Source organism: Gigantopelta aegis, chromosome 8 (genome assembly GCF_016097555.1).
Source record: "Gigantopelta aegis isolate Gae_Host chromosome 8, Gae_host_genome, whole genome shotgun sequence".
NCBI lineage: Eukaryota > Metazoa > Mollusca > Gastropoda > Neomphalida > Peltospiridae > Gigantopelta > Gigantopelta aegis.
In genome coordinates, this window is record NC_054706.1 from 76,957,254 (window position 1) to 76,970,120 (window position 12,867).

Here is a 12,867-nt window from a genome sequence, read left to right on the forward strand (position 1 = left end):
TGATTACAAAATGTGTTATATTACTTGTAAGTATATTTTGGAAACTATTATTTTTGTTCACTTTAAAATAAGATAAAAACGATTTTGTCATTTTATTTAATAATATAATACTAGTTATTGTTTTAAGATGGTATTATTTGTATGGAAGAAATTACATTGAAGAAAAGTTCAATAAAAAAAACACCCCGTTAAATTTAAAACTAATTTTACCTTTTCTTTTTTAGCTGTGCACGTTTTCCGTTGTAAAATCAGGTACGTGAATATTTTCTGTTTTCATAATTTGTTTTAAAGTGTTATTACCCGGAGATATATAAAATTAAAAGTTGCAACATTCAGGATCACTGGAACTTTTAATTTGTTAATGTATTTAATATATAAATTCTATAAATTCTTCTTTGTTTTTAACACTTGATGTGCACCACCGCATCAGTAGACTAATTAAATAGAAAAAAAAATAACTTGTTGCAAATCAGTTTGTTTCAAAATGCATTGGAAACGCCTGTGGAGCAAATAATCACAGTGTGTTAGGGTTAAGTAATTCTTCGGTTACGCAAATATAGTTCACTTAACCGAACGATCGGTTACCTAGGTAAAAATAACATGAACCAACTTATAGTTACTTAAAATTTTCAAATATTGTCCCGCTGTCTGCCATTTGTTAATTCGCAAAATGACCTCCCATCACCTCTTTGTATCACTCGATTCACAATTTGACCCTATGATGGTTTAGAATTCATATATCGTGGTTCAGATGAAATTGTGAAGAAAAATACCTGTCCTGTTTGTTGATCAAGGTGGTGGAGCCACTGATAATTTGTTGTTACGACTAAATTCTAGAAATTCATATTTTCTTTGGTTCTACGAATTAAACGTTTTGACATGTCCCTGTGTTTTCTTAGTCATGATAAATACTAGTTGAGTGCATATTATCGTGACAGCTACATGCATTCCAATAGGCTCTGTCGTCTGCTAGGTATGATTTATTAAACTAGTCTGGGAGTGGCAGTCCTCTTTTGAGCGGTGAAGAAAGGATGTGTTATCCAGTAAATTCCCCCCTGAGTGGCTGTCCTACTTTAGACCTGTCCCTAAATAAAGATGCATGGACTCAACCAACAAATTTGCCAAAGTGCCCAATCGACTCATGATTGTGCAGAGATACGGTTTTAGTAGCAAATAAGGGTTTTTGCCGTTCAGATCAACTGCTACATTGTTTCAGAAAAATCACAAAAAGCAATTACATTTAAATATTGAAAAATGCCTTTTAACAATGCCAGAAGTAACTACTGAACAGTCTCCAAAATGTTCACACTAAGCCCACAGCTAAAATATGATGGGGGAATGGCAAGTGTGTCGGTTGGAGAGACAAGAACCGGGATATAGAGAGGGACAGCGAAAAAAGTTGAAAGATAGGAGGAGTTGGCAGATCGGGAAGAAATGAGATGGAATTCAAAGGAGAGAAATGAAAGGGGGCAGTATTCAAATTGTATAGCTTTACAAAACTCCTGTTACATGGTTGGTCTACTACAAACATCAAGTGGACCAGAATCATCTTGTATATACAGACACTGGCGCTCTATTTCCCCCATGTTTATTGGGTAATTGTAGTCGCCAAAACATTGACAGTATCTTTAATATATAGCCGTAGGTACGATTTTTTGTGTGTTGGGGGGAGGGACAGATAAATTAGTGGAAAGAACGAACATAGAAAGGCGTAAGACACTAAGGGGTCCAGTAGCATGATCCAATTTTGAAATCTAGAGGCTCTGAAACACCATTTTGCAGCCATTTTAAGGAGGTTACATACTTAAAACATCCATATCAATAACCAACAATTTTGTTTTGGTGGGCAACTTACCCCCTTGCCTCCTCCCCCCCCCCTCCGCTAGCTACCGTCCTGCGATGTAATTTAATTCTTGGCTATATTGTGTTAAATGGCGGCGAGTTTGCATAGATACATGACAGTGTCTGTAGTTATATCTGTATTTCCATCAGTAAACGATAGCCTACTACAGAACAAGAACGACTTCAACTTTCAAATAGAAGAAGTTTGTTTTGTTTAAAGACACCATTAGAGCACATTGATTAATTAATCATCGGCTATTGTATGTCAAACATTTAATGATTTTGACATATAGTCTTAGATAGGAAACCCGCTACATTTTTCCATTAGTAGCAAGGGATCGTTTATATGCACCATCCCATATAGAGGATAGCACATTCCACGGCTTTTGATATACCAGTCACAGTACACTGGCTGGAACGAGAAATAGCCAGATGGGCACGCCGATAGGGCTCAGTCAGTAAAGCGCTCGCCTAGGGTGCTTAGGTCCGAGATCGAACCTTCACAATGGATCCATTCATATGGGCCTTTTCCCCATTCCAGCCAGTAGTATGTACTATCCTATATGTGGGAAGTGCTTATAAACGGTCCCTTGCTGACAATAGAAACAAATGTAGCACAAGCGTGGGTGGGTGGTTGGATAGGTGTGTAATTCAAACTCCACTGTACCAGGCATGTTTTCTTCTTTTAAAATGTATTTTTCGGAGGAACATGACCCGATCCCCTAAAAACTTCATTCGCTACAGTCTAGACCCCTCCCTGCATCACGTCCTGCAGACACGCCTGTAGCGGTTTTACTCTAACGACCACATGTCGGAATTACCAATTGTTTAACATCCAGTAGCCGATGATTAATCATTCAATGTGCTCTAGTGGTATCGTCAACCAAAACAAACGTAAAGTATAATAAAACACGGTCTATACAGACTCTGTCCCCTTTGAAACCAGTCACGTGGTTGATTTGCCCTGGGAACCAGAGTGAATTATTTTCATTGTTCACGGTCTATAACGATTGATTTGAAGCCTACATACACTCGCTTTACGCAATACCAATCAAGGCTGATTGTGTACTCACTATACATAACTGTCGTTTTAATAACGCCGTTTCCGGCACGACAGACCTGGATGACATCGTTGTTGAGTCATCGGTCTTAAAGGTACTTTAACCTGAAAATAATTTGGGCAAAATTAAAAAACAAAAACAATTCATACAGACTCGTTCTTGAAATATTGTTCTATATGCACATCGTCTGCAGAAAAAGCACTTGGTAGTGATTCATGGCTGCATACCCTCACGACTCTATCATAACTTTTTTTGGAATCGGTTTTGTGCTGAGATATGGTGTTAACTATGCTAATGGCAGATTCTTAATCCTGACAAGACCTGGTGCTTATAATTGTTTTAGTCTAGACTCGAGACTCTAATATAGTCAGAGATAATAATGTCATGACAAAGCCATACAAGTGGTATGCGTGTGACGTCATTTGAGATTTGGGGCCCTGGTGCTTATAAAATCGTTAAAGTCTAGACTGAAGACTGTAATAGAGTCTGAGACTTTAATTGTATGCATGTGACGTCATTAAAGATTGAGTTCGGACTCTTAAACGTTTTATAAGCACGGACCCAGATGTGTGTTACAGCTTCTTTTACGGCTTCTATTAAGAAGTGGCCGGACGTAGTCCAATGGTAACGCGATCGCTTGATGCGCGGTGTGTCTAGAATCGATCCCTGTCGATGCCCCATTCGGCTATTTCTTGTTCCAGCCAGTGCACCACGACTGGTGTATCAAAAACCGTGGTATGTGCTATCCTGTCTATGAGATGGTACATATAAAAGAGCCCGTGCTACTAATGGACAAATGTAGTGGGTTTCCTCTTTAAGACTCTATGTCAAAACATTACCAAATGTTTTTTTTGCCGATGATTCATAAATATATGTGCTCTACTGGTGTCGTTAAACAAAACAAACTTTAACTTTTAACTTTACTGATGAGTAGATCAATGCTAGTCTTAGACTGTCAACTGACTCGACGAAGTTGGCAAACTCGACAGTTGCGTTGTAATATCCTCAATGCCCGACTTACGACGGGTGCGCTCAGATTAACAACTAATGGGTTATACGACGAGAATCGAGTTGTAAGAGCGCTCAGACTAGCAACTGGACAGTCGCAGAAGTCGTGACAACAGAACGTTGGCCAACTTTGTACTGTCAGTTGGTAGTCTGAGACTAGCATTACATATAATTATCATAATGTTTTTTTTAGTCAGGTTGATACATGACATATGTGTAGGTGTGAGACCACTAACCCGACGTTTCTGTCGCGAACAATTAATCATTAACAACGAATCAATCACTTTATTTAGACTAGAAGCAATCATCCTTTGGTTTCATGTCAACGTATTTTCGTGCTTATATCCAGTTAAGGTTAACGCACGCTGAGAGAGAGAGAGAGAGAGAGAGAGAGAGAGAGAGAGAGAGAGAGAGAGAGAGAGAGAGAGGAGAGGGGAGAGACAGACATAGACAGAGAGAGAGAGAAAGGAGGAGAGAGAATGTACAAAATAGCATTTTATGAACTTCATCGTGCTGGGGTGTCGTTAAACAACTATTCTACTACTACTGTTTATGAACTTCATTATGTCTATGCATTATTATTTTGGACATCTTTATGTATTGATTCTGCTACTATTGGTATACCTCTTTCCAGTAAAGATCACTTATGTTTCACGACTGTATCCATGTAACAACCAACAAACATATTTAAAACAGCCCTCCAATTGACATCTATGATAAAACACCTTAAATCAATACTCGACAGAGCGTGAATTTGTGTAAAATAATTACTCAGCGTGTACAATAAGTAACCGAGACAAATACACCGACACGAACGCTCTTGTTGCGTACGAAAGCGAGTTTATTCTTTAGTCTACACAAACATTCTAAGAACAGTTCCAAAGCGGATCGAGGGCCATTGTTTCTGGCCTAGACCGGTAATGGAAGGCGAATTGTCGTCATAGAAATGTTTTCATTACAACAGATTCTGCTTTCGCAAAACCCCTCTACGTGTCGCTGCGTTGGCAACACACAAACATGTCAATTTCGTGAAAAGCAAAACATTGATTGTCCTGTAACATTTCCAAGCTCGTTTTTCATGCCGATCATAAATACCATTGATATATCGATGAGAAATGCATTATGTGTGTTCAAAGTACGCACCAACTCTTAATCCATTTCGATCTTATGTTAAAAAGAGACTGAATAAATGAAATATACATATGAAGAAATATTTAGAAAGTAATAAATATAATAGATATTGGGTTAGATATTATACGAAATAAACTCGTTTAAAAAAACAAAACAACTTTTGATGCATTCGAAATTAAATGTTCAAACAAGCCCATGACAAAGGATAGATTTCTGACAAATCTTGATTCGACGTCTGGTTGCAATGTGAATTAGATTAATACTATAACTGACTGCCCTTAAAATTAGATTAGTACAATAACTGACTGCTCTAAAAATAAGATTAACACTACAACTTATACCTTTTAGAATTATATTAATATAATAACGTACTCTTGAAATACGATTAATACAATAACAGACTGCTCTCAAAATTAGATTAGTACAATAACTAATTGCTATTAAATAAGATTAATACTATAACTGATAGCTTTCAATATATTAACGGACTTATCTCTGAATTAGATTAATTCTGTAACTGACTACTTTGTGAATTACATTAATACTATAACTGACTGTTTACAGAATTACATTAATACTATAACTGACTGCTTATTGAATTACATTAATACCATAACTGACTGCTTACTGAATTACATTAATACCATAACTGACTGCTTACAGAATTACATTAATACTATAACTGACTGCTTACTGAATTACATTAATACTATAACTGACTGCTTACAGAATTACATTAATACTATAACTGACTGCTTACTGAATTACATTAATACTATAACTGACTGCTTACAGAATTACATTAATACTATAACTGACTGCTTTCAGACTTAGAGAATGTATGATATGTCTCAGAATTAAATTAATGCAACTGACAGCATAGTGAATTATATGTATACAATAACAGATACGTGGGATACTCTAATACAACGGATTACTACTTTCAGAATTACATTAATTAACATAATAACGGACTGCTCATGTTCAAAGAAGAATCAGTATCCAGTGCAGAGTAGATTAATACAATATAGGACTATACTGTAGATTAAATAATATGATATGTGAACTACAGTGTGAATTGTAATAATACAATATAGGACTACACTGTAGATTAAATACTATGACATGTGAACTACAGTGTGAATTAGATTGATACAATATAGGACTACTGCAGATTAAATAATATGATATGTGAACTACAGTGTGAATTAGATTAATACAATATAGGACTACTGCAGATTAAATAATATGATATGTGAACTACAGTGTGAATTAGTTTAATACAATATAGGGCTACTGTAGATTAAATAATATGATATGTGAACTACAGTGTGAATTAGATTAATACAATATAGGGCTACTGTAGATTAAATACTATGATATGTGAACTACAGTGTGAATTAGATTAATACAATATAGGACTATACTGTAGATTAAATAATATGATAAAGGAAAGAAAAAAAGGAGAAGAAACTTACAAGAAATATATTAATCTAATAAAAGACCTACAGTATAACAGAGATAAATGCAATAATGGACTACACTGAATTGATGAATACAATAGGTGAATTAGGGGCCGTCCATAAAGACCTACAGTATAACAGAGATAAATGCAATACACTGAATTGATGAATACAATAGGTGAATTAGGGGCCGTCCATAAATACCTACAGTATAACAGAAATAAATGCAATAATGGACTACACTGAATTGATGAATACAATAGGTGAATTAGGGGCCGTCCATAATTTTCAACTTTTGACCACCCCCCCCCCCCCTAAAAGTGTACATCAACAAATGAAAAATGTTCATCGACATTTTTCATTTTCTAAAAAAGTGTACGCTGGCCCCTTAACCCCCTCCCCCCGCGTACGGTTTGTACGCTCGTGAAAATGTTGAAAATTATGGACGGACCCTTAGATTAATACATTAGGTTACCCGAGAGGACTACACTGTCACTTGGATTAATACATTAGGCTACCTTAGATGAATATACTGTCACTTGGATTAATACATTAGGCTACCTTAGATGAATATACTGTCACTTGGATTAATACATTAGGCTACCTTAGATGAATATACTGTCACTTAGATTAATACATTAGGCTACCTTAGAGGACTACACTGTCACTTGGATTAATACATTAGGCTACTTCAGAGGACTACACTGTCACTTGGATTAGTATATTAGGCTACTTCAGAGGACTACACTGTCACTTGGATTAATACATTAGGCTATTTTAGCAGCCTATACTGTCACTTGAATTAATACATTAGGCTACCTCAGAGGACTATACTGTCACTTATATTAATACATTAGGCTACCTCAGAGGACTATACTGTCACTTATATTAATACATTAGGCTATCTCAACGGACTATACTGTCACTTGGATTAATACATTAGGCTATCTCAACGGACTATACTGTCACTTGGATTAATACATTAGGCTATCTCAACGGACTATACTGTCACTTGGATTAATACATTAGGCTACTTCAGAGGAATATACTGTCACTAGGATTAATACATCAGGCTACTTCAGAGGAATATACTGTCACTAGGATTAATACATCAGGCTACTTCAGAGGAATATACTGTTACTTATATTAATACATTAGGCTACTTCAGTGGACTAAACTGTCACTTGGATTAATACATTAGGCTACTTCAGCGGACTAAACTGTCACTTGGATTAATAATACATTAGGCTACGTTAGAGGACTACACTGTCACTTGGATTAATACATTAGGCTACTTCAGCGGACTAAACTGTCACTTGGATTAATACATTAGGCTACCTCAGAGGACTACACTGTCACTTGGATTAATACATTAGGCTACGTCAGAGGACTACACTGTCACTTGGATTAATACATTAGGCTACTTCACATGACTACACTGTCACTTGAATTAATACATTAGGCTACGTCAGAGGACTACACTGTCACTTGGATTAATACATTAGGCTACTTCACATGACTACACTGTCACTTGGATTAATACATTAGGCTACGTCAGAGGACTACACTGTCACTTAGATTAATACATTAATCGAATATACCGTAAATTAGAGTTATACAATAATGGACTATATTGTTTATTACATTAATGCAATCCCAGACAACATACAATATCGAATGACATTAATACAACAAAGAACTACAACTTGAATGACATTAAAACAACAACGAACTACAACTTGAATGACATTAATACAACAACGAACTACAACTTGAATTACATTAATACAACAACGAACTACAACTTGAATTATATTAATACAACACATTGGAAGAAATGGTATAATTTATTTATTGACAATTTTACATGAACATTTTCAACTGTAGTTTAACATACTGGCTTAGAGACAAACATTAAAAGATAAAATTTGCAACCCGTTATTCTTTTCTTTCACTTCTGATATTTCGTTTTTCCCCTTTCTTCTTTCTCTTCTTTCTTGCTCCCAGAAATAATTAAAACTAATTACCGACATGTATGAAAACTGATGTACATGGATATTTGTGTGTGTGTGTGTGTGGGAGGTGTGTGTGTGTGTGTGAGTAGGTGAGTGGATGACAGAGGTTTTTTTTAATGTAGTATATATTTTAAACATGAACATTGTGTACATGTAAATAGTCTGTATATACAGTGTATATATATATATATGAAATATAATTAAAATATGTGTACGTCAGTGAGCTCAGGGCACCTCAACCCTGACACTGCCAAATATTTCTGGGGACAACAACAAAAAAAACAACAACAAAAAAACAAAACAAAAATACAACAACGAACTACAACTTGAATTACACTAATACAACAACGAACTACAACTTGAATTACACTAATACAACAACGAACTACAACTTGAATTACACTAATACAACAACGAACTACAACTTGAATTACACTAATACAACAACGAACTACAACTTGAATTACACTAATACAACAACGAACTACAACTTGAATTACACTAATACAACAACGAACTACAACTTGAATTACACTAATACAACAACGAACTACAACTTGAATTACACTAATACAACAACGAACTACAACTTGAATTACATTAATACAACAACGAACTACAACTTGAATTATATTAATACAACAACGAACTACAACTTGAATTACACTAATACAACAACGAACTACAACTTGAATTACACTAATACAACAACGAACTACAACTTGAATTACACTAATACAACAACGAACTACAACTTGAATTACATTAATACAACAACGAACTACAACTTGAATTACACTAATACAACAACGAACTACAACTTGAATTATATTAATATATTTGCCATGAACACGACGGATTAGGAACTCGAGAAGTAGAGACTAAAACAAAAACATTTAGAAATATGGAGAAAAAAACACGTTTTTATTTTTGTTTTTGCTTTTGGTTTATTCGGTTGTTTTATTTATTGATTGTTTTATTTATTTACTTATTTGTTTAATTTATTTATTTAATTATTATTTATTTATTATTATTATTATTATTATTATTATTATTATTATTATTATTTAATGTTTCATTATCACCATTCACTAACTACGATTTCACTCTTTCAGCTTCACAAATCGGGTGTTACCGTGAAGAGAGACGACAGCGCTACTTCGCCGACAGTCCCGGCGACTACGACCCCGCGACGGTGACCCCCAACATCTGCGCTTCGAAATGCGGCGCCTTCCAGTTCAGCTACGCGGGGCTGACGTCGGGCAAGTACTGCTTTTGCGCTAACAACCTCCCACCGATCAGTCGCAAAGGAACCGCCGGAGACTGTGACCTGACGTGTCCGGGGGATAACACGGCCAGCTGCGGCAGCCTCAGTCACGTGGACATCTACCTCACGACGACGGCAGTCAGCGGCTTGTCTTTGACATCGACAGCGGCAGGGTCAGTGGTGGAGACCGCCACGGCGGTCACATTTCAGATCGAGACGGTCACGGGATCAAACCTCGTCTTCAAGATGGACTACGACGACGGCGCGGGGCCGACGGCTGACAACGCCACCGACATGGACACGAAGGTCTTCTACATGCCCGGGGAGTACAGCGTCACAGTGACAGCCACCGACGTCGGCAACACGCTAACGGTAATACCTCGTTCTAGCGCAACATGTATTTCCAGTTTGGCTTAACTAAAAAAGGAAAGGAACATTTTTCTATTTTTATGCCCAATTTGTAGTGGAGAATGTAGATGTCTACAGTTCTTGTTACACGACAGTGTGAGCGAGACGTTGATTAGTCGTAGTGCGCTCTCCCGATGTACGATGGGATTTCCACGTGCCATCCAGTGTTTTGTCTGTCGGAAAGTGCACAAGAATCCTTAATGAGTGGCCGTTAAACGAGAGGTGATAAAACAAGTTCTAAGCCTAACCCAGAAAGGTCATCAATCCTAAACGTACAATTTGTTTTTAATGATTTGAAGTGTAATTTAAATGTATGAAAACCCTTCAAATTTTCGATTTTTTGCTTTCGTATTAATTGTTTTATATGTTTACTGTATTACATCCTACTGGATATGAATACTGAAAACATCAAAACCAAGAACTGTTATATCATTGAATGTTTAACATTGAAGAAACCCACGCCTTCAGAGATTCAAGTTTCATGATAAACGTATACCAGGACCAGCCTCCTTCATATTCCACATTGATATCACACATGTAAGAGAAAGAGATTTTATTGGCTGCTTCAGGGTGATGATCTAGACGCCAAGAACGTCCAATGAAATTAATCATAAAACAACTGACGTATTAGTTAACATCATTCCATCATAATCATCATCATCACCATCATCATCATCATCGTCGTCATAATAATAATAATCGTCATCATTATTATCGTTAATATCATCATCATCATCGTCATCGTCATTATAGTTGACAAAACCTAGCTTCCAGAAAATATCTATTTGGCACTGATCGACACAGACCGTATGCGACCATGTTCCTATGGAAATGTTTCTGATCTCTGTTGATCTGTGTCAATCTGCATAGTGAAGACGGTGCTGTTGATGATGTTGATCATGATGATGGAGGATGTGTGTGATGCTGTTGTCCTAACGACGCAAAAGTATGGCTATTAGTTGTCTACCATTATCATCATGATGATGACGAAAATGACAATGGTAATAATAATAGTAATAATAATAATAACAATAATGATGATCCTGATGATGATCATGATAATGATCATGACAATGATGATTAAAACAATGTGCTGGGGGGTGTATGATTAAATCAACATTCCTCTCCTCTGTAGCCAACAGAGACTGCAGCTGGTGTGCTGGTCCAGGACGGCGTGGCCGGCGTCGTTGTCACGTGCCCCAGTGGACTGGCGACCTTCGAGGAAGGCGAGTGTCACGTGACATTGGACCGCGGGAACGATCTCGAGCTGACCGACTTCATTGACGGGACTCAGAACAAGCAGTTCACTATTGCGGGTAACTTAACTTTGTCGTCTCATTAAAGACCGACTTCAGTTCACTATTGCGGGTAACTTAACTTTGTATTCTCATTAAAGACCGACTTCAGTTCACTATTGCGGGTAACTTAACTTTGTCTTCTCATTAAAGACCGACTTCAGTTCACTACTGTGGGTAACTTAACTTTGTCTTCTCATTAAAGACCGACTTCAGTTCACTACTGTGGGTAACTTAACTTTGTCTTCTCATTAAAGACCGACTTCAGGGCACTACTGCGGGTAAGTTAACTTTGTTTTCTCATTGAATAGACTTCATTGACGGGACTCAGAACAAGCAGTTCACTATTGCGGGTAACTTAACTTTGTCTTCTCATTAAACACCGACTTCAGTTCACTATTGCGGGTAACTTAACTTTATCGTCTCATTAAAGACCAACTTCAGTTGACGATTGCAGGTAACTTAACTTTGTTTTCTCATTAAATATATTTCATTGAGGGGACTCAGAACAAGCAGTTCACTATTGCGGGTAACTTAACTTTGGCTTTTCATTAAAAACCGACTTCATTTCACTATTGCAGGTAACTTAACTTTGTCTTCTCATTAAAGACCGACTTGAGTTCACTATTGCGGGTAACTTAACTTTGTCTTCTCATTAAAGATCGACTTCAGTGCACTACTGCGGGTAACTTAACTTTGTCTTCTCATTGAATAGACTTCATTGACGGGACTCAGAACAAGCAGTTCACTATTGCGGGTAACTTAACTTTGTCTTCTCATTAAAAACCGACTTCAGTTCATTCTTGCTGGTAACGTAACTTTATCTTCTCATTAAAGACCGACTTTAGTTCACTATTGCGGGTAACTTAACTTTATCGTCTCATTTAAGACCGACTTCAGTTGACGATTGCAGGTAACTTAACTTTGTTTTCTCATTAAATATATTTCATTGAGGGGACTCAGAACAAGCAGTTCACTATTGCAGGTACCTTAACTTTGTCTTCTCATTAAAGACCGACTTCAGTTCACTATTGCGGGTAACTTAACTTTGTCTTCTCATTAAAGACCGACTTCAGTTCACTACTGTGGGTAACTTAACTTTGTCTTCTCATTAAAGACCGACTTCAGTTCACTACTGTGGGTAACTTAACTTTGTCTTCTCATTAAAGACCGACTTCAGTTCACTATTGCGGGTAACTTAACTTTGTCTTCTCATTAAAGACCGACTTCAGTTCACTATTGCGGGTAACTTAACTTTGTCTTCTCATTAAAGACCGACTTCAGTTCACTACTGTGGGTAACTTAACTTTGTCTTCTCATTAAAGACCGACTTCAGTTCACTACTGCGGGTAACTTAACTTTGTTTTCTCATTGAAT

The 12,867-nt window shown here is 36.7% G+C and overlaps 1 protein-coding gene across 1 annotated transcript in view; it reads left to right on the plus strand.

Moving 5' to 3' along the window:
- The window catches only part of LOC121379844, an 84,937-nt gene that overhangs the window by 52 nt on the left and 72,018 nt on the right, over positions 1 to 12,867 (plus strand). Inside the window, exons 1-4 of the mRNA XM_041508496.1 lie at positions 1 to 26; positions 225 to 252; positions 9,636 to 10,159; positions 11,331 to 11,511. The exon at positions 1 to 26 is cut by the window's left edge and continues 52 nt beyond it. Coding sequence (XP_041364430.1) covers positions 1 to 26; positions 225 to 252; positions 9,636 to 10,159; positions 11,331 to 11,511 — 759 coding nt within the window. The remainder of the gene's footprint in view (positions 27 to 224; positions 253 to 9,635; positions 10,160 to 11,330; positions 11,512 to 12,867) is intronic.